This window comes from Phyllobates terribilis, unplaced genomic scaffold, assembly GCF_046119375.1.
Source record: "Phyllobates terribilis strain yellow unplaced genomic scaffold, ASM4611937v1 Scaffold_14__1_contigs__length_39327217, whole genome shotgun sequence".
NCBI lineage: Eukaryota > Metazoa > Chordata > Amphibia > Anura > Dendrobatidae > Phyllobates > Phyllobates terribilis.
In genome coordinates, this window is record NW_027362774.1 from 33,508,782 (window position 1) to 33,536,238 (window position 27,457).

The 27,457-nt window shown below is 64.4% G+C and overlaps 1 protein-coding gene across 2 annotated transcripts; it reads left to right on the plus strand.

Annotated features, from left to right (window-relative positions):
• The first annotated feature begins 1,348 nt into the window (after window positions 1–1,348).
• On the plus strand, window positions 1,349–26,617 carry E2F4 (E2F transcription factor 4). 2 transcript variants are annotated; one of them, XM_073659892.1, is made up of 10 exons: window positions 1,349–1,600; window positions 15,411–15,520; window positions 22,077–22,238; window positions 22,443–22,486; window positions 22,878–22,939; window positions 23,071–23,299; window positions 23,510–23,656; window positions 25,016–25,063; window positions 26,070–26,114; window positions 26,191–26,617. In XM_073659892.1, the coding sequence occupies exons 1-10, from the start codon at window positions 1,478–1,480 to the stop codon at window positions 26,301–26,303; spliced, it is 1,083 nt and encodes a 360-aa protein (XP_073515993.1). In that variant the 5' UTR covers window positions 1,349–1,477; the 3' UTR covers window positions 26,304–26,617. The 2 variants fall into 2 exon arrangements, with proteins under 2 accessions (XP_073515993.1, XP_073515994.1); XM_073659893.1 differs by lacking the exon at window positions 1,349–1,600 and adding an exon at window positions 13,311–13,355.
• The last annotated feature ends 840 nt before the right edge of the window (window positions 26,618–27,457 follow it).

Sequence of the window (27,457 nt, forward strand, 5' to 3'; positions counted from 1 at the left end):
AACCGGTATCAGAGCGACCATCAGAACCGGCATCAGAGCGACCATCAGAACCGGCATCAAAGAGGCCATCAGAACCGGCATCAGAGCGACCATCAGAACCGGCATCAGAGCGGCGATCAGAGCCGGCCTCAGAGCGACCATCAGAACCGGCATCAGAACCGGCATCAGAGCGACCATCAGAACCGGCCTCAGAGCGACCATCAGAACCGGCATCAGAGCGACCATCAGAACCGGCATCAGATCCCCAACAGAATCGGCATCAGAGCGACCATCAGAACCGGCATCAGAGCGGCCATCAGAACCGGCATCAGAGCGGCCATCAGAGCGATCATCAGAACCGGCATCAGAGCGGCCATCAGAACCGGCATCAGAGCGGCCATCAGAACCGGCATCAGAGCGACCATCAGAACCGGCATCAGAGCGGCCATCAGAACCGGCATCAGAGCGGCCATCAGAGCGATCATCAGAACCGGCATCAGAGCGACCATCAGAGCGGCCATCAGAGCGATCATCAGAACCGGCATCAGAGCGACCATCAGAACCGGCATCAGAGCGGCCATCAGAACCGGCATCAGAGCGGCCATCAGAACCGGCATCAGAGCGATCATCAGAACCGGCATCAGAGCGATCATCAGAACCGGCATCAGAGCGACCATCAGAACCGGCATCAGAGCGACCATCAGAATCGGCATCAGAGCGGCCATCAGAACCGGCATCAGAGCGGCCATCAGAACCGGCATCAGAGCGACCATCAGAACCGGCATCAGAACCGGCATCAGAACCGGCATCAGAGCGACCATCAGAACCGGCATCAGAGCGGCCATCAGAACCGGCATCAGAACCGGCATCAGAACCGGCATCAGAGCGGCCACTCATTGGGTTTTTCAGGGGTTACAGGACATCCGCGGCCTCCGGCTTTTCACTGCTCGCTGCCGCCATTCCTGCGGTTTCCACCTCTTGTGGCCGCTGTTCACACCGGGCTTCTCGCTGCATTATATTTTATTACTGTCATTTTTTATTTTTGTAATGAAAAGACAGAAACAAAGAGACTGAGGAATAAGATGTCAGCATCAGCATCGTTTCGCCACCTTTCTTATTGGTCGCTGTTCTCATTAGCGTTTTCCTCTATGAATCAATAAGATGTCTCTGTGAAGAGATTGCAGGACAGTCAGTACACCAGTGTCACCTTCCAGCCAGCCGGTCGTCTCTGGTTTACACTGATTAATGACGCAGACACATGAGTACCGCCAAGTGTGAACCAGAGTCTGTGCAGGAGAAATAACCGCGTCCTCCGTCTCCCGCAGGGCGGACACTTTGCCCTCGGTCCCTGCGGCCGCGCGCTCCTGTTCTCACTGCACATTGTAGACGCTCCCTTTGTCTCGGCCACGCCCACTCGTTCCCGCCGTGCTTTGCGGAAGTAACGGCTGCGTCTCGCGGTTGGAGCAGGTGACCGGAGGCCCCGCCTCTCGGTGCAGTGATGGCGGATCCCGCGCAGCTGCCGGTAACGCCGAGCCGCCACGAGAAGAGCCTTGGCCTGCTCACCAGCAAGTTCGTGTCCCTCCTGCAGGAGGCGGAGGACGGCGTGCTGGACCTGAAAGCGGTAACGACCCCCGGAACCGGAGCTGCCCCCCACATACCACCACCGGAACTACCCCGACCCCCCCACACTACCGAGCTGTACCCCACATGCCACCGGAGCTACCCCGACCCCCCCACACCGCCACCGAGCTGCCCCCCACACACCACCACCGGAACTACCCCGACCCCCCCACACTACCGAGCTGTACCCCACATACCACCGGAACTACCCCGACCCCCCACACTACCGAGCTGTACCCCATACCCAGGGCTACCCCCATACACAGTCACCCAGCTACCCCCTAACCCTACTGCAGGAGGCGGAGGACGGCGTGCTGGACCTGAAAGCGGTAACGACCCCCGGAACCGGAGCTGCCCCCCCACACACTACCACCGGAACTACCCCGACCCCCCACACTACCGAGCTGTACCCCACATACCACCGGAACTACCCCGACCCCCCACACTACCGAGCTGTACCCCATACCCAGGGCTACCCCCATACACAGTCACCCAGCTACCCCCTAACCCTACTGCAGGAGGCGGAGGACGGCGTGCTGGACCTGAAAGCGGTAACGACCCCCGGAACCGGAGCTGCCCCCCCCACACCACCGGAACTACCCCGACCCCCCACACTACCGAGCTGTACCCCACATGCCACCGGAGCTACCCCGACCCCCCCCACACCGCCACCGAGCTGCCCCCCACACACCACCACCGGAACTACCCCGACCCCCCCACACTACCGAGCTGTACCCCATACCCAGGGCTGCCCCCCATACACAGTCACCCAGCTACCCCCTAACCCTCCTGCAGGAGGCGGAGCACGGCGTGCTGGACCTGAAAGCGGTAACGACCCCCGGAACCGGAGCTGCCCCCCACATACCACCGGAACTACCCCGACCCCCCACACTACCGAGCTGTACCCCATACCCAGGGCTGCGCCCCCATACACAGTCACCCAGCTACCCCCTAACCCTACTGCAGGAGGCGGAGGACGGCGTGCTGGACCTGAAAGCGGTAACGACCCCCGGAACCGGAGCTGCCCCCCCCACACCACCGGAACTACCCCGACCCCCCACACTACCGAGCTGTACCCCACATGCCACCGGAGCTACCCCGACCCCCCCCACACCGCCACCGAGCTGCCCCCCACACACCACCACCGGAACTACCCCGACCCCCCCACACTACCGAGCTGTACCCCATACCCAGGGCTGCCCCCCATACACAGTCACCCAGCTACCCCCTAACCCTCCTGCAGGAGGCGGAGCACGGCGTGCTGGACCTGAAAGCGGTAACGACCCCCGGAACCGGAGCTGCCCCCCACATACCACCGGAACTACCCCGACCCCCCACACTACCGAGCTGTACCCCATACCCAGGGCTGCGCCCCCATACACAGTCACCCAGCTACCCCCTAACCCTACTGCAGGAGGCGGAGGACGGTGTGCTGGACCTGAAAGCGGTAACGACCCCCGGAACCGGAGCAGCCCCCCCCCACACACACTACCACCGGAACTACCCCGACCCCCCACACACCACCGAGCTGTACCCCATACCCAGGGCTGCGCCCCCATACACAGTCACCCAGCTACCCCCTAACCCTCCTGCAGGAGGCGGAGGACGGCGTGCTGGACCTGAAAGCGGTAACGACCCCCGGAACCGGAGCTGCCCCACACACCACCGGAACTACCCCGACCCCCCCCACACACCACCGAGCTGTACCCCATACCCAGGGCTGCCCCCCATACACAGTCACCCAGCTACCCCCTAACCCTACTGCAGGAGGCGGAGGACGGCGTGCTGGACCTGAAAGCGGTAACGACCCCCGGAACCGGAGCTGCCCCCCCACACACCACCACCGGAACTACCCCGACCCCCCCACACTACCGAGCTGTACCCCATACCCAGAGCTGCCCCCCCATACACAGTCACCCAGCTACCCCCTAACCCTACTGCAGGAGGCGGAGGACGGCGTGCTGGACCTGAAAGCGGTAACGACCCCCGGAACCGGAGCTGCCCCCTACATACCACCGGAACTACCCCGACCCCCCACACTACCGAGCTGTACCCCATACCCAGGGCTACCTCCATACACAGTCACCCAGCTACCCCCTAACCCTACTGCAGGAGGCGGAGGACGGCGTGCTGGACCTGAAAGCGGTAACGACCCCCGGAACCGGAGCTGCCCCACACACCACCGGAACTATCCCGACCCCCCACACTACCGAGCTGTACCCCATACCCAGGGCTGCCCCCCATACACAGTCACCCAGCTTCCCCCTATCCCTACTGCAGGAGGCGGAGGACGGCGTGCTGGACCTGAAAGCGGTAACGACCCCCGGAACCGGAGCTGCCCCCCCCACACCACCGGAGCTACCCCGACCCCCCACACTACCGAGCTGTACCCCATACCCAGGGCTGCCCCCCACATGCCACCGGAGCTACCCTGACCCCCTACACCGCCACCGAGCTGTACCCCATACCCAGGGCTGCCCCCCATACACAGTCACCCAGCTACCCCCTAACCCTCCTGCAGGAGGCGGAGGACGGCGTGCTGGACCTGAAAGCGGTAACGACCCCTGGAACCGGAGCTGCCCCCCCACACACTACCACCGGAACTACCCCGACCCCCCCACACTACCGAGCTGTACCCCATACCCAGGGCTGCCCCCCATACACAGTCACCCAGCTACCCCCTAACCCTACTGCAGGAGGCGGAGGACGGCGTGCTGGACCTGAAAGCGGTAACGACCCCCGGAATCGGAGCTGCCCCCTACATACCACCGGAACTACCCCGACCCCCCACACTACCGAGCTGTACCCCATACCCAGGGCTGCCCCCCATACACAGTCACCCAGCTACCCCCTAACCCTACTGCAGGAGGCGGAGGACGGCGTGCTGGACCTGAAAGCGGTAACGACCCCCGGAACCGGAGCTGCCCCCCCACACCACCGGAACTACCCCGACCCCCCACACACCACCGAGCTGTACCCCATACCCAGGGCTGCCCCCCATACACAGTCACCCAGCTACCCCCTAACCCTCCTGCAGGAGGCGGAGGACGGCGTGCTGGACCTGAAAGCGGTAACGACCCCCGGAACCGGAGCTGCCCCCCACACACCACCGAGCTGTACCCCATACCCAGGGCTGCGCCCCCATACACAGTCACCCAGCTACCCCCTAACCCTACTGCAGGAGGCGGAGGACGGCGTGCTGGACCTGAAAGCGGTAACGACCCCCAGAACCGGAGCTTCCCCCCCACACACTACCACCGGAACTACCCCGACCCCCCCCCACACACCACCGAGCTGTACCCCATACCCAGGGCTGCCCCCCATACACAGTCACCCAGCTACCCCCTAACCCTACTGCAGGAGGCGGAGGACGGCGTGCTGGACCTGAAAGCGGTAACGACCCCCGGAACGGGAGCTGCCCCCCCCACACCACCGAGCTGTACCCCATACCCAGGGCTGCCCCCCATACACAGTCACCCAGCTACCCCCTAACCCTACTGCAGGAGGCGGAGGACGGCGTGCTGGACCTGAAAGCGGTAACGACCCCTGGAACCGGAGCTGCCCCCCCACACACTACCACCGGAACTACCCCGACCCCCCACACTACCGAGCTGTACCCCATACCCAGGGCTGCCCCCCATACACAGTCACCCAGCTACCCCCTAACCCTACTGCAGGAGGCGGAGGACGGCGTGCTGGACCTGAAAGCGGTAACGACCCCCGGAACCGGAGCTGCCCCCCCCACACCACCGAGCTGTACCCCATACCCAGGGCTGCCCCCCATACACAGTCACCCAGCTACCCCCTAACCCTACTGCAGGAAGCGGAGGACGGCGTGCTGGACCTGAAAGCAGTAACGACCCCCGGAACCGGAGCTGCCCCCCCCCCCACACCACCGGAACTACCCCGACCCCCCACACTACCGAGCTGTACCCCATACCCAGGGATGCCCCCCACATGCCACCGGAGCTACCCCGACCGCCTACACCGCCACCGAGTTGTACCCCATACCCAGGGCTGCCCCCCATACACAGTCACCCAGCTACCCCCTAACCCTCCTGCAGGAGGCGGAGGACGGCGTGCTGGACCTGAAAGCGGTAACGACCCCCGGAACCGGAGCTGCCCCCCCCCCCACACCACCGGAACTACCCCGACCCCCCACACTACCGAGCTGTACCCCATACCCAGGGATGCCCCCCACATGCCACCGGAGCTACCCCGACCGCCTACACCGCCACCGAGTTGTACCCCATACCCAGGGCTGCCCCCCATACACAGTCACCCAGCTACCCCCTAACCCTCCTGCAGGAGGCGGAGGACGGCGTGCTGGACCTGAAAGCGGTAACGACCCCCGGAACCGGAGCTGCCCCCCCACACACCACCGGAACTACCCCGACCCCCCACACTACCGAGCTGTACCCCATACCCAGGGCTGCCCCCCATACACAGTCACCCAGCTACCCCCTAACCCTACTGCAGGAGGCGGAGGACGGCGTGCTGGACCTGAAAGCGGTAACGACCCCCGGAATCGGAGCTGCCCCCTACATACCACCGGAACTACCCCGACCCCCCACACTACCGAGCTGTACCCCATACCCAGGGCTGCCCCCCATACACAGTCACCCAGCTACCCCCTAACCCTACTGCAGGAGGCGGAGGACGGCGTGCTGGACCTGAAAGCGGTAACGACCCCCGGAACCGGAGCTGCCCCCCCACACCACCGGAACTACCCCGACCCCCCACACACCACCGAGCTGTACCCCATACCCAGGGCTGCCCCCCATACACAGTCACCCAGCTACCCCCTAACCCTCCTGCAGGAGGCGGAGGACGGCGTGCTGGACCTGAAAGCGGTAACGACCCCCGGAACCGGAGCTGCCCCCCACACACCACCGAGCTGTACCCCATACCCAGGGCTGCGCCCCCATACACAGTCACCCAGCTACCCCCTAACCCTACTGCAGGAGGCGGAGGACGGCGTGCTGGACCTGAAAGCGGTAACGACCCCCAGAACCGGAGCTTCCCCCCCCCACACACTACCACCGGAACTACCCCGACCCCCCCCCCACACACCACCGAGCTGTACCCCATACCCAGGGCTGCCCCCCATACACAGTCACCCAGCTACCCCCTAACCCTACTGCAGGAGGCGGAGGACGGCGTGCTGGACCTGAAAGCGGTAACGACCCCCGGAACCGGAGCTGCCCCCCACATACCACCGGAACTACCCCGACCCCCCACACTACCGAGCTGTACCCCATACCCAGGGCTGCCCCCCATACACAGTCACCCAGCTACCCCCTAACCCTACTGCAGGAGGCGGAGGACGGCGTGCTGGACCTGAAAGCGGTAACGACCCCCGGAACCGGAGCTGCCACCCCACACCGCCACCGGAACTACCCCGACCCCCCCACACTACCGAGCTGTACCCCATAACCAGGGCTGCCCCCCATACACAGTCACCCAGCTACCCCCTAACCCTACTGCAGGAGGCGGAGGACGGCGTGCTGGACCTGAAAGCGGTAACGACCCCCGGAACCGGAGCTGCCCCCCACACCACCGGAGCTACCCCGACCCCCCCACACTACCGAGCTGTACCCCATACCCAGGGCTGCCCCCCATACACAGTCACCCAGCTACCCCCTAACCCTCCTGCAGGAGGCGGAGGACGGCGTGCTGGACCTGAAAGCGGTAACGACCCCCGGAACCAGAGCTGCCCCTCCACACACCACCGGAACTACCCCGACCCCCCACACTACCGAGCTGTACCCCATACACAGTCACCCAGCTACCCCCTAACCCTACTGCAGGAGGCGGAGGACGGCGTGCTGGACCTGAAAGCGGTAACGACCCCCGGAACCGGAGCTGCCTCACACACCACCGGAACTACCCCGACCCCCCACACTACCGAGCTGTACCCCATACACAGTCACCCAGCTTCCCCCTAACCCTACTGCAGAAGGTGGAGGACGGCGTGCTGGACCTGAAAGCGGTAACGACCCCCGGAACCGGAGCTGCCCCCCCACACACTACCACCGGAACTACCCCGACCCCCCACACACCACCGAGCTGTACCCCATACCCAGGGCTACCCCCATACACAGTCACCCAGCTACCCCCTAACCTTCCTGCAGGAGGCGGAGGACGGCGTGCTGGACCTGAAAGCGGTAACGACCCCCGGAACCGGAGCTGCCCCCCCACACACCACCGGAACTACCCCGACCCCCCACACACCACCGAGCTGTACCCCATACCCAGGGCTGCCCCCCATACACAGTCACCCAGCTACCCCCTAACCCTCCTGCAGGAGGCGGAGGACGGCGTGCTGGACCTGAAAGCGGTAACGACCCCCGGAACCGGAGCTGCCCCCACATACCACCGGAGCTACCCCGACCCCCACACTACCGAGCTGTACCCCATACCCAGGGCTGCCCCCCATACACAGTCACCCAGCTACCCCCTAACCCTCTTGCAGGAGGCGGAGCACGGCGTGCTGGACCTGAAAGCGGTAACGACCCCCGGAACCGGAGCTGCCCCACACACCACCGGAACTACCCCGACCCCCCACACTACCGAGCTGTACCCCATACCCAGGGCTGCCCCCCATACACAGTCACCCAACTACCCCCTAACCCTACTGCAGGAGGCGGAGAACGGCGTGCTGGACCTGAAAGCGGTAACGACCCCCGGAACCGGAGCTGCCCCCACATACCACCCGAGCTACCCCGACCCCCCACACTACCGAGCTGTACCCCATACCCAGGGCTGCCCCCCATACACAGTCACCCAGCTTCCCCCTAACCCTCTTGCAGGAGGCGGAGGACGGCGTGCTGGACCTAAAAGACCCTGGAACCGGAGCTGCCCCCCCCACACCACCACCGGAACTACCCCGACCCCCCACACACCACCGAGCTGTACCCCATACCCAGGGCTGCCCCCCATACACAGTCACCCAGCTACCCCCTAACCCTACTGCAGGAGGCAGAGGACGGCGTGCTGGACCTGAAAGCAGTAACGACCCTGGAACCGGAGCTGCCCCACACACCACCGGAACTACCCCGACCCCACACACCGCCACCGAGCTGCCCCCCCATACCCAGGGCTGCCCCCCATACACAGTCACCCAGCTACCCCCTAACCCTCCTGCAGGAGGCGGAGGACGGCGTGCTGGACCTGAAAGCGGTAACGACCCCCGGAACCGGAGCTGCCCCCCACACCGCCACCGGAACTACCCCGACCCCCCACACACCAAGGAGCTGCCCCCCACATACCACCGGAGCTACCCTGACCCCACACACCGCCACCGAGCTGCCCCTCACATACCACCGGAACTACCCGACCCCACACACCGCCACCGAGCTGCCCCCCACATACCACCGCAACTACCCGACCCCACACACCGCCACCGAGCTGCCCCCCACATACCACCGGAGCTACCCCGACCCCACACACCACCACCGAGTTGCCCCCCACATACCACCGGAGCTATCCCGACCCCACACACCACCACCGAGCTGCCCCCCACATACCACCGGAGCTACCCCGACCCCACACACCACCACCGAGTTGCCCCCCACATACCACCGGAGCTACCCCGACCCCACAAACAACCACTGAGCTGCCCCCCACATACCACCGGAGCTACCCCGACCCCCCACACCGCCACCGAGCTGCCCCCAACATGCCACCACCGGAACTACCCCGACCCCACACACCAAGGAGCTGCCCCCCATACCCAGAGCTGCCCCCCCATACACAGTCACCCAGCTACCCCCTAACCCTACTGCAGAAGGTGGAGGACGGCGTGATGGACCTGAAAGCGGTAAAGACCCCCGGAACCGGAGCTGCCCCCACATACCACCGGAGCTACCCCGACCCCCACACTACCGAGCTGTACCCCATACCCAGGGCTGCCCCCCATACACAGTCACCCAGCTACCCCCTAACCCTCTTGCAGGAGGCGGAGGACGGCGTGCTGGACCTGAAAGCGGTAACGACCCCCGGAACCGGAGCTGCCCCCCACATACCACCGGAACTACCCCGACCCCCCCACACACCACCGAGCTGTACCCCATACCCAGGGCTGCCCCCCATACACAGTCACCCAGCTACCCCCTAACCCTCCTGCAGGAGGCGGAGGACGGCGTGCTGGACCTGAAAGCGGTAACGACCCCCGGAACCGGAGCTGCCCCCCACACCGCCACCGGAACTACCCCGACCCCCCCACACACCAAGGAGCTGCCCCCCACATACCACCGGAGCTACCCTGACCCCACACACCGCCACCGAGCTGCCCCTCACATACCACCGGAACTACCCGACCCCACACACCGCCACCGAGCTGCCCCCCACATACCACCGGAGCTACCCCGACCCCACACACCACCACCGAGTTGCCCCCCACATACCACCGGAGCTACCCCGACCCCACAAACAACCACCGAGCTGCCCCCCACATACCACCGGAGCTTCCCCAACCCCACACACCGCCACCGAGCTGCCCCCCACATACCACCGGAGCTTCCCCGACCCCACACACCGCCACCGAGCTGCCCCCCACATACCACCGGAGCTACCCCGACCCCACACACCGCCACCGAGCTGCCCCCCACATACCACCGGAGCTACCCCGACCCCACACACCGCCACCGAGCTGCCCCCCACATACCACCGGAGCTACCCCAGCCCCACACACCGCCACCGAGCTGCCCCCCACATACCACTGGAGCTACCCCTACCCCACACACCGCCACAGAGCTGCCCCCCACATACCACCGGAACTACCCCGACCCCACACACCGCCACTGAGCTGCCGACCCCACACACCGACACCGAGCTGCTCCCCACATACCACCGGAGTTACCCCGACCCCGCAGACCGCCACCGAGCTGCCCCCTACATACCACCGGGGCTACCCCGACCCCACACACCACCACCACCGAGCTGCCCCCCACATACCACCTGAGCTACCCCGACCCCACACACCACCCAGCTATCCCCTAACCCTACTGCAGGAGGCGAAGGACGGCGTGCTGGACCTGAAAGCGGTAACGACCCCCGGAACCGGAGCTGCCCCTACACACCGCCATCGGAACTACCCCGACCCCCTCAACACCACCGGAGCTACCCCGACCCCACACACCGCCACCGAGCTGCCCCCACATACCACCGGAACTACCCGGCCCCACACACCACCACCGAGCTGCCCCCCACATACCACCGGAGCTACGCCGACCACACACACCACCACCGAGCTGCCCCCCACATACCACCGGAACTACCCTGACCCCACACACCACCACCGAGCAGCCCTCCACATACCACCGGAACTACGCTGACCCCACACACCACCACCGAGCTGCCCCCCACATACCACCGGAACTACCCGACCCCACACACCGCCACCGAGCTGCCCACCACTTACCACCGGAACTACCCGACCCCACACACCGCCACCGAGCTGCCCCCCACATACCACCGGAGCTACCCCGACCGCACACACCGCCACCGAGCTGCCCCCCACATACCACCGGAGCTACCCCGACCGCACACACCGCCACCGAGCTGCCCCCCACATACCACCGGAGCTACCCCGACCCCACACACCGCCACCGAGCTGCCCCCCACATACATCCGGAGCTACCCTGACCCCACACACCGCCACCGAGCTGCCCCCCACATACCACCGGAACTACCCCGACCCCACACACCGCCACCGAGCTGCCCCCCACTTACCACCGGAACTACCCGACCCCACACACCGCCACCGAGCTGCCCCCCACATACCACCGGAGCTACCCCGACCCCACACACCGCCACCGAGCTGCCCCCCACATACCACCGGAGCTACCCCGACCCCACACACCGCCACCGAGCTGCCCCCCACATACCACCGGAGTTACCCTGCCCCCCACATACCACCGGAGCTACCCTGACCCAACACACAGCCACCGAGCTGCCCCCCACACACCACCGAGCTGCCCCCCACATACCACCGGAACTACCCCGACCCCACACACCGCCACCGAGCTGCCCCCCACATACCATCGGAGCTACCCCGACCCCACACACCACCACCGAGCTGCCCCCCACATACCACCGGAGCTACCCCAGCCCCACTCACCGCCACCGATCTGCCCCCCACATACCACCGGAGCTACCCCAGCCCCACACACCGCCACCGAGCTGCCCCTCACATACCACCGGAGCTACCCCAACCCCACACACCGCCACCGGAGCTGCCCCCCACATGCCACCGGAGCTGCCCCCCACATGCCACCGGAGCTGCCCCCCACATGCCACCGGAGCTACCCCGACCCCCCCACACCGCCACCGAGCTGCCCCCCACATGCCACCACCGGAACTACCCCGACCCCACACACCAAGGAGCTGCCCCCCATACCCAGAGCTGCCCCCCCATACACAGTCACCCAGCTATTCCCTAACCCTACTGCAGAAGGTGGAGGACTGTGTGCTGGACCTGAAAGCGGTAACGACCCCCGGAACCGGAGCTGCCCCACACACCGCCACCGAGCAGCCCCCCATACCCAGAGCTGCCCCCCATATACCACCGGAACTACCCCACACACCGCCACCGAGCTGCCCCCCACATACCACCGGAAATACCCGACCCCACACACCGCCACCAAGCTGCCCCCCACATACCAACGGAGCTACCCCGACCCCACGCACCGCCACCAAGCTGCCCCCCACATACCAACGGAGCTACCCCGACCCCACACACCGCCACCGAGCTGCCTCCCACATACCACCGGAGCTACCCCAGCCCCACACACCACCACCGAGCTGCCCCCCACATACCACCGGAGCTACCCCGACCCCACACACCGCCACCGAGCTCCCCCCCACATACCACCAGAAATACCCCGACCCCACACACCGCCACCGAGCTGCCCCCCACATACTACCGGAACTACCCCGACCCCACACACCGCCACCCAGCTGCCCTCCACATACTACAGGAGCTACCCCGACCCCACACACCGCCACCGAGCTACCCCCACATACTGCAGGAGCTGCTCCGACCCCACACACCACCACTGAGCTGCCCCCCACATACCACCGGAACTACCCCGACCCCACACACCGCCACCCAGCTGCCCCCCACATACCACCGGAACTGCCCCGACCCCACACACCAAGGAGCTGCCCCCCACACACTACCGAGCTGTACCCCATACCCAGAGCTGCCCCCCATACACAGTCACCCTGCTTCCCCCTAACCCTCCTGCAGGAGGCGGAGGACTTCGTGCTGGAACTGAAAGCGGTAACGACCCCCAGAGCTACCGCCACCGAGCTGCCCCCCACATACACCACCGAGCTGCCCCCCACATACACCACCGAGCTGCCCCCCAACCTGCTGCAGGAGGCGGAGGACGGCGTGCTGGACCTGAAAGCGCTAACGACCCCCGGAACCGGAGCTGCCCCACACACCGCCACCGGAACTACCCCGACCCCACACACCGCCACCGAGCTGCCCCCCAACCTGCTGCAGGATGCGGAGGACGGCGTGCTGGACCTGAAAGCGGTAACGACCAGACCTGCTGCCCCCTATACTAGACCTGCCCCCCCAATGCCCTTACCCTGCTGCAGGACGCTGAGGACGGCGTGCTGGACCTGAAAGCAGTAACGACCTGAGCTGCCCCCCACATACCACCGAGCTGTACCCCACCGCCCCAAAGCTGCCCCCCAACCTGCTGCAGGAGATGGAGGACAGCGTGCTGGACCTGAAAGCGGTAACGACCAGACCTGCTGCCCCCTATACTAGACCTGCCCCCCCAATGCCCTTACCCTGCTGCAGGACGCTGAGGACGGCGTGCTGGACCTGAAAGCAGTAACGACCTGAGCTGCCCCCCACATACCACCGAGCTGTACCCCACCGCCCCAAACCTGCCCTGACCCCCAACAAGACCACGAAGCTGCCCCCCAACCTACTGCAGGAGATGGAGGACAGCGTGCTGGATCTGAAAGCGGTAACGACCAGACCTGCTGCCCCCTATACTAGACCTGCCCACCCAATGCCCTTACCCTGCTGCAGGACACTGAGGACGGCGTGCTGGACCTCAAAGTGTTAACGACCCAACCTGCACCCACAAACACCACCACCAAGCTGCCCACCATATCCCACTGCCTCTAACCCATACCGTGCTCCCCCCAACATGCGGCAGCTCACAACTGTATCCAGCTCCCACTAGCCCCGGACTGCTGGAGTCACACGCCTCTAACCTTCCCCCGCCTGTGCCGGCTGCTCCAAACTACATGGTCACCTGCCCCTCATCCCCACAAGAATCCCACCTGTTCAGTCCGCTGGCCCATCCTCCTCGGGCCTCCGCTGGCCCATCCTCCTCGGGCCTCCGCTGGCCCATCCTCCTCGGGCCTCCGCTGGCCCATCCTCCTCGGGCCTCCGCTGGCCCATCCTCCTCGGGCCTCCGCTGGCCCATCCTCCTCGGGCCTCCCCGGCCGCACGATATAATGCGCCCCCCATAGTCTTCCAGTATTATAGCCTCCACATAGTCACTGATTTAAAAAAAAATTACATACTTGCTTCTTGTTCCCCCGCTACTCCAGTCTGTGCAGCAAATCTCCTCAGCCCTACATCTCCACCTACCCATCTTCTCCTCAGTGCTGCACCGCCCTACATCTCCTCATCTGTCTACCACCTACTCGTCCTCTCCACAGTGCTGCACCGCCCTACATCTCCTCATCTGTCTACCACCTACTCGTCCTCTCCACAGTGCTGCACCGCCCTACATCTCCTCATCTGTCTACCACCTACCCCTCCTCTCCACAGTGCTGCACCGCCCTACATCTCCTCCTCATCTGGCTACCACCTACCCGTCCTCTCCACAGTGCTGCACCGCCCTACATCTCCTCATCTGTCTACCATCTACCCCTCCTCTCCACAGTGCTGCACCGCCCTACATTTCCTCCTCATCTGTCTACCATCTACCCCTCCTCTCCACAGTGCTGCACCGCCCTACATTTCCTCCTCATCTGTCTACCATCTACCCCTCCTCTCCACAGTGCTGCACCGCCCTACATTTCCTCCTCATCTGTCTACCATCTACCCCTCCTCTCCACAGTGCTGCACCGCCCTACATTTCCTCCTCATCTGTCTACCATCTACCCCTCCTCTCCACAGTGCTGCACCGCCCTACATTTCCTCCTCATCTGTCTACCATCTACCCCTCCTCTCCATAGTGCTGCACCGCCCTACATTTCCTCCTCATCTGTCTACCATCTACCCCTCCTCTCCACAGTGCTGCACCGCCCTACATCTCCTCCTCATCTGTCTACCACCTACCCCTCCTCTCCACAGTGCTGCACTGCCCTACATTTCCTCCTCATCTGTCTACCACCTACCCCTCCTCTCCACAGTGCTGCACCGCCCTACATTTCCTCCTCATCTGTCTACCACCTACCCGTCCTCTCCACAGTGCTGCACCGCCCTACATTTCCTCCTCATCTGTCTACCACCTACCCGTCCTCTCCACAGTGCTGCACCGCCCTACAATTCCTCCTCATCTGTCTACCACCTACCCGTCCTCTCCACAGTGCTGCACCGCCCTACATCTTCTCATCTGTCTACCACCTACCCGTCCTCTCCACAGTGCTGCACCGCCCTAAATCTCCTAATCTGTCTACCACCTACCCGTCCTCTCCACAGTGCTGCACCGTGGCGAGGCTCCCCTGGCTCTTTTCTGCTTGCGGTGAGCACATTGCACGCTGCTCTGCTGTGCCTGATGAAGTGCCGCAGCTTTTTGATCGTCCTCTCCCGTCTGTGTCGCCAGGCTGCAGATACGCTCGCTGTCAGACAGAAACGCCGAATTTACGACATCACGAATGTTCTGGAAGGAATCGGGCTGATCGAAAAGAAGTCTAAGAACAGCATTCAGTGGAAGTAAGCCGCACAGCGCGTAGCCGGGTCACTGTTGTGCTGTCATCCACAGCTGCACTCCTGCTTCTGCTCCCGCTTGTCATGTGATTCTGGGTCTTTAATCAATTTGCCCGACATTTGTGGATTTCTTTCCTTCCGGCGGGCGGAGCTGCTGCCGCCTCTTGGCTTTGGCCGGCGGGCGGAGCTGCTGCCGCCTCTTGGCTTTGGCCGGCGGGCGGAGCTGCTGCCGCCTCTTGGCTTTGGCCGGCGGGCGGAGCTGCTGCCGCCTCTTGGCTTTGGCCGGCGGGCGGAGCTGCTGCCGCCTCTTGGCTTTGGCCGGCGGGCGGAGCTGCTGCCGCCTCTTGGCTTTGGCCGGCGGGCGGGGCGGCTGCCGCCGCTTGGCTTTGGCCGGCGGGCGGGGCGGCTGCCGCCGCTTGGCTTGGGCTGTGATGTAAGGAGTGTTGTCATGTACGTCATCTTGCTCTGGTTCTTGCAGAGGCGTGGGTCCTGGATGTAACACTCGCGAGATCGCGGATAAGCTGATTGACCTGAAGGCGGAGCGGCTGCCTGGCTTTGGCTTGGGCGGGCGGAGCGGCTGCCTGGCTTTGGCTTGGGCGGGCGGAGCGGCTGCCTGGCTTTGGCTTGGGCGGGCGGAGCGGCTGCCTGGCTTTGGCTTGGGCGGGCGGAGCGGCTGCTTGGCTTTGGCGCGGGTGGAGCGGCTGCCTGGCTTTGGCTTGGGCGGGCGGAGCGGCTGCCGCTGCTTGGCTTTGGCGGGAGGGCCCTCGGAGCGGCTGGCGCATGGCTTGGGCTCTGATGTAAGGGCGTTGTGATGTAAGGAGTGCTGTCATGTACCCCATCTTGCGCTGGTTCTTGCAGGGGCGTGGGTCCTGGATGTAACTCACGAGATCGCGGATAAGCTGATTGACCTGAAGGCGGAGCGGCTGCTTGGCTTTGGCTTGGGCGGGCGGAGCGGCTGCTTGGCTTGGGCGGGTGGAGTGGCTGCTGCTGCTTGGCTTTGGCGGGCGGGCCCTCGGAGCGGCTGCCGCCGCTTGGCTTGGGCTGTGATGTAAGGGCGTTGTGATGTAAGGAGTGCTGTCATGTACCCCATCTTGCGCTGGTTCTTGCAGAGGCGTGGGTCCTGGATGTAACACTCGCGAGATCGCGGATAAGCTGATTGACCTGAAGGCGGAGCGGCTGCTTGGCTATGGCTTGGGCGGGCGGAGCGGCTGCTTGGCTATGGCGCGGGCGGAGCGGAGCGGCTGCTTGGCTATGGCTTGGGCGGGCGGAGCGGAGCGGCTGCTTGGCTATGGCTTGGGCGGGCGGAGCGGCTGCTTGGCTATGGCTTGGGCGGGCGGAGCGGCTGCTTGGCTATGGCTTGGGCGGGCGGAGCGGCTGCTTGGCTATGGCTTGGGCGGGCGGAGCGGCTGCCTGGCTTTGGCGCGGGCGGAGCGGCTGCTTGGCTTTGGCGCGGGCGGGCGGAGCGGCTGCTTGGCTTTGGCGCGGGCGGAGCGGCTGCCTGGCTTTGGCTTGGGCGGGCGGAGTGGCTGCCGCTGCTTGGCTTTGGCGGGCGGGCCCTCGGAGCGGCTGCCGCATGGCTTGGGCTGTGATGTAAAGGCGTTGTGATGTAAGGAGTGCTGTCATGTACCCCATCTTGCGCTGGTTCTTGCAGGGGCGTGGGTCCTGGATGTAACACTCGCGAGATCGCGGATAAGCTGATTGACCTGAAGGCGGAGCGGCTGCCTGGCTTTGGCTTGGGCGGGCGGAGCGGCTGCCTGGCTTTGGCTTGGGCGGGCGGAGCGGCTGCCTGGCTTTGGCTTGGGCGGGCGGAGCGGCTGCCTGGCTTTGGCTTGGGTGGGCGGAGCGGCTGCCTGGCTTTGGCTTGGGCGGGCGGAGCGGCTGCCTGGCTTTGGCTTGGGCGGGCGGAGCGGCTGCCTGGCTTTGGCTTGGGCGGGCGGAGCGGCTGCCTGGCTTTGGCTTGGGCGGGCGGAGCGGCTGCCTGGCTTTGGCTTGGGCGGGCGGGCCCTCGGAGCGGCTGCCGCATGGCTTGGGCTGTGATGTAAGGGCATTGTGATGTAAGGAGTGCTGTCATGTACCCCATCTTGCGCTGGTTCTTGCAGGGGCGTGGGTCCTGGATGTAACACTCGCGAGATCGCGGATAAGCTGATTGACCTGAAGGCGGAGCGGCTGCTTGGCTTTGGCGCGGGCGGAGCGGCTGCCTGGCTTTGGCTTGGGCGGGCGGAGCAGCTGCCGCTGCTTGGCTTTGGCGGGCGGGCCCTCGGAGCGGCTGCCGCCACTTGGCTTGGGCTATGATGTAAGGGCGTTGTGATGTAAGGAGTGCTGTCATGTACCCCATCTTGCGCTGGTTCTTGCAGGGGCGTGGGTCCTGGATGTAACACTCGCGAGATCGCGGATAAGCTGATTGACCTGGAGGCGGAGCGGCTGCCTGGCTTTGGCTTTGGCGGGCGGAGCGGCTGCCTGGCTTTGGCTTTGGCGGGCGGAGCGGCTGCCTGGCTTTGGCGGGCCCTCAGTACGGCTGCCGCATGGCTTGGGCTGTGATGTAAGGGCGTTGTGATGTAAGGAGTGCTGTCATGTACCCCATCTTGCGCTGGTTCTTGCAGGGGCGTGGGTCCTGGATGTAACACTCGCGAGATCGCGGATAAGCTGATTGACCTGAAGGCGGAGCGGCTGCCTGGCTTTGGCTTGGGCGGGCGGAGCGGCTGCTTGGCTTTGGCGCGGGCGGAGCGGCTGCCTGGCTTTGGCTTGGGCGGGCGGAGCGGCTGCCTGGCTTTGGCGCGGGCGGAGCAGCTGCCGCTGCTTGGCTTTGGCGGGCGGGCCCTCGGAGCGGCTGCCGCCGCTTGGCTTGGGCTGTGATGTAAGGAGTGCTGTCATGTACCCCATCTTGCGCTGGTTCTTGTAGGGGCGTGGGTCCTGGATGTAACACTCGCGAGATCGCGAATAAGCTGATTGACCTGAAGGCGGAGCGGCTGTTTGGCTTTGGCTTGGGCGGGCGGAGCGGCTGCCTGGCTTTGGCTTGGGCGGGCTTAGCGGCTGCTTGGCTTTGGCGCGGGCGGAGCGGCTACCTGGCTTTGGCTTGGGCGGGCGGAGCAGCTGCCGCTGCTTGGCTTTGGCGGGCGGGCCCTCGGAGCGGCTGCCGCATGGCTTGGGCTGTGATGTAAGGGCGTTGTGATGTAAGGAGTGCTGTCATGTACCCCATCTTGCGCTGGTTCTTGCAGGGGCGTGGGTCCTGGATGTAACACTCGCGCGATCGCGGATAAGCTGATTGACCTGAAGGCGGAGCGGCTGCTTGGCTTTGGCGCGGGCGGAGCGGCTGCTTGGCTTTGGCGCGGGCGGAGCGGCTGCTTGGCTTTGGCGCGGGCGGAGCGGCTGCCTGGCTTTGGCTTGGGCGGGCGGAGCGGCTGCCGCTGCTTGGCTTTGGCTGGCGGGCCCTCGGAGCGGCTGCCGCATGGCTTGGGCTGTGATGTAAGGAGTGCTGTCATGTACCCCATCTTGCGCTGGTTCTTGCAGGGGCGTGGGTCCTGGATGTAACACTCGCGAGATCGCGGATAAGCTGATTGACCTGAAGGCGGAGCGGCTGCCTGGCTTTGGCTTGGGCGGAGCTGCTGCCTGGCTTTGGCTTGGGCGGGCGGAGCGGCTGCCTGGCTTTGGCTTGGGCGGGCGGAGCGGCTGCCTGGCTTTGGCTTGGGCGGGCGGAGCGGCTGCGTGGCTTTGGCGCGGGCGGAGCGGCTGCCTGGCTTTGGCTTGGGCGGGCGGAGCAGCTGCCGCTGCTTGGCTTTGGCTTTGGCGGGCGGAGCGGCTGCCTGGCTTTGGCTTTGGCGGGCCCTCAGTGCGGCTGCCGCATGGCTTGGGCTGTGATGTAAGGGCGTTGTGATGTAAGGAGTGCTGTCATGTACCCCATCTTGCGCTGGTTCTTGCAGGGGCGTGGGTCCTGGATGTAACACTCGCGAGATCGCGGATAAGCTGATTGACCTGAAGGCGGAGCGGCTGCCTGGCTTTGGCTTGGGCGGGCGGAGCGGCTGCTAGGCTTTGGCGCGGGCGGAGCGGCTGCCTGGCTTTGGCTTGGGCGGGCGGAGCGGCTGCCTGGCTTTGGCTTGGGCGGGCGGAGCAGCTGCCGCTGCTTGGCTTTGGCGGGCGGGCCCTCGGAGCGGCTGCCGCCGCTTGGCTTGGGCTGTGATGTAAGGGTGTTGTGATGTAAGGAGTGCTGTCATGTACCCCATCTTGCGCTGGTTCTTGTAGGGGCGTGGGTCCTGGATGTAACACTCGCGAGATCGCGAATAAGCTGATTGACCTGAAGGCGGAGCGGCTGCCTGGCTTTGGCTTGGGCGGGCGGAGCGGCTGCCTGGCTTTGGCTTGGGCGGGCGGAGCGGCTGCCTGGCTTTGGCTTGGGCGGGCGGAGCGGCTGCCTGGCTTTGGCTTGGGCGGGCGGAGCGGCTGCCTGGCTTTGGCTTGGGCGGGCGGAGCGGCTGCTTGGCTTTGGCGCGGGTGGAGCGGCTGCCTGGCTTTGGCGCGGGCGGAGCAGCTGCGGCTGCTTGGCTTTGGCGGGCGGGCCCTCGGAGCGGCTGCCGCATGGCTTGGGCTGTGATGTAAGGGCGTTGTGATGTAAGGAGTGCTGTCATGTACCCCATCTTGCGCTGGTTCTTGCAGGGGCGTGGGTCCTGGATGTAACACTCGCGCGATCGCGGATAAGCTGATTGACCTGAAGGCGGAGCGGCTGCTTGTCTTTGGCGCGGGCGGAGCGGCTGCTTGGCTTTGGCGCGGGCGGAGCGGCTGCCTGGCTTTGGCGCGGGCGGAGCGGCTGCCGCTGCTTGGCTTTGGCTGGCGGGCCCTCGGAGCGGCTGCCGCATGGCTTGGGCTGTGATGTAAGGAGTGCTGTCATGTACCCCATCTTGCGCTGGTTCTTGCAGGGGCGTGGGTCCTGGATGTAACACTCGCGAGATCGCGGATAAGCTGATTGACCTGAAGGCGGAGCGGCTGCCTGGCTTTGGCTTGGGCGGGCGGAGCGGCTGCCTGGCTTTGGCTTGGGCGGGCGGAGCGGCTGCCTGGCTTTGGCTTGGGCGGGCGGAGCGGCTGCCTGGCTTTGGCTTGGGCGGGCGGAGCGGCTGCCTGGCTTTGGCTTGGGCGGGCGGAGCGGCTGCCTGGCTTTGGCTTGGGCGGGCGGAGCGGCTGCCTGGCTTTGGCTTGGGCGGGCGGAGCGGCTGCCTGGCTTTGGCTTGGGCGGGCGGAGCGGCTGCCTGGCTTTGGCTTGGGCGGGCGGAGCGGCTGCCTGGCTTTGGCTTGGGCGGGCGGAGCGGCTGCCTGGCTTTGGCTTGGGCGGGCGGAGCGGCTGCCTGGCTTTGGCTTGGGCGGGCGGAGCGGCTGCGTGGCTTTGGCACGGGCGGAGCGGCTGCCTGGCTTTGGCTTGGGCGGGCGGAGCAGCTGCCGCTGCTTGGCTTTGGCGGGCGGGCCCTCGGTGCGCCTGCCGCATGGCTTGGGCTGTGATGTAAGGGCGTTGTGATGTAAGGAGTGTTGTCATGTACCCCATCTTGCGCTGGTTCTTGTAGGGGCGTGGGTCCTGGATGTAACACTCGCGAGATCACGTATAAGCTGATTGACCTGAAGGCGGAGCGGCTGCTTGGCTTTGGCGGGCGGGCCCTCGGAGCGGCTGCTTGGCTTTGGCGCGGGCGGAGCGGCTGCCTGGCTTTGGCTTGGTCGGGCGGAGCGGCTGCTTGGCTTTGGCGCGGGCGGAGCGGCTGCCTGGCTTTGGCTTGGGCGGGCGGAGCGTCTGCCGCTGCTTGGCTTTGGCGGGCGGGCCCTCGGTGCGGCTGCCGCTTGGCTTGGGCTGTGATGTAAGGGCGTTGTGATGTAAGGAGTGCTGTCATGTACCCCATCTTGCGCTGGTTCTTGCAGGGGCGTGGGTCCTGGATGTAACACTCGCGAGATCACGGATAAGCTGATTGACCTGAAGGCGGAGCGGCTGCTTGGCTTTGGCGGGCGGGCCCTCGGAGCGGCTGCTTGGCTTTGGCGGGCGGGCCCTCGGAGCGGCTGCTTGGCTTTGGCGGGCGGGCCCTCGGAGCGGCTGCTTGGCTTTGGCGGGCGGGCCCTCGGAGCGGCTGCTTGGCTTTGGCGGGCGGGCCCTCGGAGCGGCTGCTTGGCTTTGGCGGGCCCTCGGAGCGGCTGCTTGGCTTTGGCGGGCGGGCCCTCGGAGCGGCTGCTTGGCTTTGGCGGGCGGGCCCTCGGAGCGGCTGCTTGGCTTTGGCGGGCGGGCCCTCGGAGCGGCTGCTTGGCTTTGGCGGGCGGGCCCTCGGAGCGGCTGCTTGGCTTTGGCGCGGGCGGAGCGGCTGCCTGGCTTTGGCACGTGCGGAGCGGCTGCCTGGCTTTGGCACGTGCGGAGCGGCTGCTTGGCTTTGGCTTGGGCGGGCGGAGCGGCTGCCTGGCTTTGGCTTGGGCGGGCGGAGCGGCTGCCGCTGCTTGGCTTTGGCGGGCGGGCCCTCGGAGCGGCTGCCGCATGGCTTGGGCTGTGATGTAAAGGCGTTGTGATGTAAGGAGTGCTGTCATGTACCCCATCTTGCGCTGGTTCTTGCAGGGGCGTGGGTCCTGGATGTAACACTCGCGAGATCGCGGATAAGCTGATTGACCTGAAGGCGGAGCTGTCGGACCTGGAGCAGCGGGAGCAGGAGCTCGACCAGCAGCGCATTTGGGTGCAGCAGAGCATCAAGAATGTGACGGACGACGTGCAGAACACTGGATATCCTTTTTGTGTGGTCCATGAAGGATTCCCCACGGTTCACACCTCGCTCGCCCATCCTGCTACACCAGGACATGGCAGGAGTGTTTGGGAAGCTGTGGGGGTGACGCCGGCCTTTGAGGGGTTTGTGTGGAGCGAGGCTGGGGTCATGTGGGTTAATGGAGGAGGCCACAGCAGTTACTAGTCCTTCCTTAACGTGAACACGCTGGCGTACCTGACCCATGATGACATCTGCCGCTGCTTCCGAGGTTAGTCGTGACGCTGCGCCGCTGTATCAGGAGCTGGACTTCCTACGGCAGGGTACATATGGGAGCAGGGGTTGTGCCACTGTTTGGTTTGTACCCAATGTCGCATGTGCGTCGTCATGTTGGTACAAAATGGGCATGTGCCGTTAATATTGGACGTATATGAGTCTTTGTCGCAGTTGTCCCCTGTACTGAGATTGTGCCCACCAGATTCATGTGCGCTTAGGTTTGTTCCGGATTCTCTGTACATGGTCACATCGTCTGTCGCCTTGCCACCCCATGGAGGTGCATTGTCACCCTCGTTACTGCACAAGGTCACACCTTTACCACCACTCGTGGTTGTATCCTTCCTGCACATTTGGCCATAGTACACATGTACGGCTTTATTTTGCAGGAGATACTTTGCTGGCCATCAAGGCTCCATCGGGCACATGCCTGGAAGTCCCAGTACCCGAGGTAAACATCGGTCTCTATGCTCTACCCATTGCCTGTCTGGTCTGATTATCACCCCCCTCCCTACCAGTCTCTCAAACCTTTCCCCCCGCCCCATCGCACCTAATCGTCTGATTATCGGCTTATTCTATTAGGGGGTGAATGGACAGAAGAAGTTTCAGATTCATTTGAGGAGTTCCAGTGGGCCTATTGAGGTTCTTCTAGTTAATAAAGACTCTTCCAGCTCCCCAGCAGTTGTCGTTCCTGTGCCTCCACCAGAAGATCTTGTCCCGTCACCTTCAGCCGTGACCGTCACTCCCGAGCCTTTACCACCCACTCCACAGAAAGAGACAGACAGCAGAACCCTGACGGCAGCAGAGCCATGTGAGTGCCATGTTCTCTACTAGTGGACGTGTACTGAGGACCTGCCGTTATTGTAGCCCAGGCGATGATCTGGACCTGTCCTCACTGTCCACTGTGAGTGCCACCTTCTGCACCATGGAGAGTGACCAGGACGGACATAGGCCCTGGTTCCTCACCCCCCCGTCCCCAGACAATGCAGTGATGGAGCGGTCTGTGGCTTCTTCTCCTCAGTGTCTCCAGTACTGGACCCAGAAGATAAAGGACGGAGTCGTCTTGTGGACACTGGCCTGCTCCAGTCTTCAGCTTCCTTAGACAACAGCCCTGAATTGCCGAACACTTCTACCTCATTCCAGCCAATCAAATCTGAACTATCTAATGGTGAGTGATGGAGAGACGCTCTTGGTGTCCCTGTGGCCAGGGTGCACTCTTATCTGACACCTTTATGGCGATTCAGAGGTAGCGCTCTTACGGACTGCTGTCACCAGGACGGTCTGTGGCTGGCGCTGCCTCGATCATTAGCTTATTGCACATTACAGCAGTGGTAGACAGCCTGCAGCGCTGCCTCGATCATTAGCTTATTGCACATTACAGCAGTGGTAGACAGCCTGCAGCGCTGCCTCGATCATTAGCTTATTGCACATTACAGCAGTGGTAGACAGCCTGCAGCGCTGCCTCGATCATTAGCTTATTGCACATTACAGCAGTGGTAGACAGCCTGCAGCGCTGCCTCGATCATTAGCTTATTGCACATTACAGCAGTGGTAGACAGCCTGCAGCGCTGCCTCGATCATTAGCTTATTGCACATTACAGCAGTGGTAGACAGCCTGCAGCGCTGCCTCGATCATTAGCTTATTGCACATTACAGCAGTGGTAGACAGCCTGCAGCGCTGCCTCGATCATTAGCTTATTGCACATTACAGCAGTGGTAGACAGCCTGCAGCGCTGCCTCGATCATTAGCTTATTGCACATTACAGCAGTGGTAGACAGCCTGCAGCGCTGCCTCGATCATTAGCTTATTGCACATTACAGCAGTGGTAGACAGCCTGCAGCGCTGCCTCGATCATTAGCTTATTGCACATTACAGCAGTGGTAGACAGCCTGCAGCGCTGCCTCGATCATTAGCTTATTGCACATTACAGCAGTGGTAGACAGCCTGCAGCGCTGCCTCGATCATTAGCTTATTGCACATTACAGCAGTGGTAGACAGCCTGCAGCGCTGCCTCGATCATTAGCTTATTGCACATTACAGCAGTGGTAGACAGCCTGCAGCTGCCGGAGATCTTCTGAAGACATTTTGTTATAAACCCCCTGGCCTGGCTCCTCACATTCAATACCTGGCCGGCAAAACCGTGTTACCAGCACTGACTCGCAATGTCCTGCCGTGAACACGGTCACCCTCTGCGGGGTAATGGCATCACATAATGCTGATGGGCTCCTCATAGCGTTCATGCCGCTGGTGTGAGCTATCCCATTACGCTGGACGTCTGGCGCTGTTAGCCATGGAAACTAACAAAGGCTGTCACAGGCCGGCCATGGCAGTCAGGCCTATCGCCCCCTCGTACTTGCTTTGTTTGCTATTGACGGTGCTATCTCGGAGGATAATGACGTAGGACCAGCCACCGGTGTAATGCCCGCTCACAGCGCCGTCCAGTACATATTCCACCACTGTTCTGTGTGACGCTGGCCGCTCCGATGCTACAGGACATGATGGAGTCTTGTGTTCTTTGTCTTCCAGTGCTGGAGTTGCCCACAGATATCTCTGAGTTCTTTGATTCCACAAGAGGTAAGCGGTTTCCCGGCCAGCTCCTTCTCCTCTCCCTCCCCCCCCCCCCCCCCCCCCCCGGCCAGCTCCTTCTCCTCTCTCCCCCCCCCCCCCCCGGCCAGCTCCTTCTCCTCTCCGAAACCCCCCCCCCCCCCCCGGCCAGCTCCTTCTACTCTCCGAACCCCCCCCCCCCCCCCGGCCAGCTCCTTCTCCTCTCCCCCTCCCCCCCCCCCCCCCCCCCCCCGGCCAGCTCCTTCTCCTCTCCAACCCCCCCCCCCCCCCCCGGCCAGCTCCTTCTCCTCTCCAACCCCCCCCCCCCCCCCGGCCAGCTCCTTCTCCTCTCCCCCCCCCCCCCCCCCCGGCCAGCTCCTTCTCCTCTCCAACCCCCCCCCCCCCCCCCGGCCAGCTCCTTCTCCTCTCCCCCCCCCCCCCCCGGCCAGCTCCTTCTCCTCTCCAACCCCCCCCCCGGCCAGCTCCTTCTCCTCTCGCCTCCCCCCCCCCCCCGGCCAGCTCCTTCTCCTCTCCCCCCCCCCCGGCCAGCTCCTTCTCCTCTCTCCCCCCCCCGGCCAGCTCCTTCTCCTCTCCAACCCCCCCCCGGCCAGCTCCTTCTCCTCTCGCCTCCCCCCCCCCCCCCCCCCGGCCAGCTCCTTCTCCTCTCCCCCCCCCCCCCGGCCAGCTCCTTCTCCTCTCTCCCCCCCCCGGCCAGCTCCTTCTCCTCTCCCCCCCCCCGGCCAGCTCCTTCTCCTCTCTCCCCCCCCGGCCAGCTCCTTCTCCTCTCTCCCTCTCCCCCCCCGGCCAGCTCCTTCTCCTCTCTCCCTCTCCCCCCCCGGCCAGCTCCTTCTCCTCTCCCCTCTCCCCCCCCCGGCCAGCTCCTTCTCCTCTCTCCCCCCCCCCCCCCCCCCCCGGCCAGCTCCTTCTCCTCTCTCCCCCCCCCCCGGCCAGCTCCTTCTCCTCTCTCCCCCCCCCCCCCCAGCTCCTAGTAATGTGACCCTGGAGGCCGATACAGTGATGGTCTCTTGTGTTCCAGAATGCATCACATCAGACCTTCTAGAAGAGCTGATGTCCTCAGAAGGTAAGTGTTGTGTGCCGGCTGATGAAGGTGGTCTCCTCCCCGTACGTGGTCTCATAATGGCTCTTCTCTTTTCCAGTGTTCGCCCCTCTGCTCAGACTGTCGCCTCCGCCTGGTGACCACGACTATATCTACAATTTGGATGAAAGCGAAGGAGTCTGTGATCTGTTTGATGTTCCCATCCATCTTTGATCTCTGAACTCGGCCTTGTGCCCCATTGTGAATATGCACACAGATTTCTCTATATTTTTGGATTTGCATGGATGAAGAAGAAGTTATTAGCCCGCAGAGTGCCACAAGGTGCGGGCACGGAGATGGTGCCAGCGCTGACGGCGGCTTCACAAATGGTCAGAGTCTCCACCATAATGGCCGGCACTGCACACTCCCTTATAGAATTGGCTGTCTTGGATGACTATGTGGATAAAGGTTATTTTTTCTACTGTTCTGTTCATGCTTGTGTTCTGTCCTATTTTTGTGGTTTTATATAAATATAATTTTGGCCAGTAGCTTATTATTGATGAGTTCTGCTCCGGCGGCTTTGTCTGCGTGTTTCTGTACTTCGTGTATGATTCTTATTACAGCCAGCATGACGCGTATCCAGGGACAAATAAGCTTCTCCTTCTCCGGTGTTCAGCTCTCCACCGCGTGACCTGCTTCCTGCGAAGCCGATCTCATTGTCTGCCATGTTAGATACCGTAGACCAGCACTGCCCCGCAGGAGATCATTCCTCCTCCAGTCATTGGAGAGAGGCGACTGGGGTCAGTGCCGAGGCTGCTGTGATCTCAAGACCCCGCGGCCGCCCTTCCAACGTTGGCCCCCGCGGAGGACGCGGCCACCCTTCCGACGTTGGCCCCCGCGGAGGACACGGCCACCCTTCCGACATTGGCCCCCGCGGAGGACGCGGCCACCCTTCCGACATTGGCCCCTGCGGAGGACGCGGCCACCTTTCCGACGCGGCCACCTTTCGGACGTTGGCCCCCCGCGGAGGACGCGGCCACCTTTCGGACGTTGGCCCCCCGCGGAGGACGCGGCCACCTTTCGGACGTTGGCCCCCCGCGGAGGACGCGGCCACCTTTCGGACGTTGGCCCCCCGCGGAGGACGCGGCCACCTTTCGGACGTTGGCCCCCCGCGGAGGACGCGGCCACCTTTCGGACGTTGGCCCCCCGCGGAGGACGCGGCCACCTTTCGGACGTTGGCCCCCGCGGAGGACGCGGCCACCCTTCCGACGTTGGCCCCCGCGGAGGACGCGGCCACCCTTCCGACGTTGGCCCCCGCGGAGGACGCGGCCACCCTTCCGACGTTGGCCCCCGCGGAGGACGCGGCCGCCCTTCCGGTGCCCGCCTCC

Coding starts and splice junctions, on each gene's coding strand:
- E2F4 (XM_073659892.1), top strand. CDS start 1,478: ATGGCGGATCCCGCGCAGCTGCCGGTAACGCCGAGCCGCCACGAGAAG. Junction 22,487..22,877: donor CATCTGCCGCTGCTTCCGAG/GTTAGTCGTGAC, acceptor TTTATTTTGCAG/GAGATACTTTGCTGGCCATC. Junction 26,115..26,190: donor AGAGCTGATGTCCTCAGAAG/GTAAGTGTTGTG, acceptor TCTCTTTTCCAG/TGTTCGCCCCTCTGCTCAGA.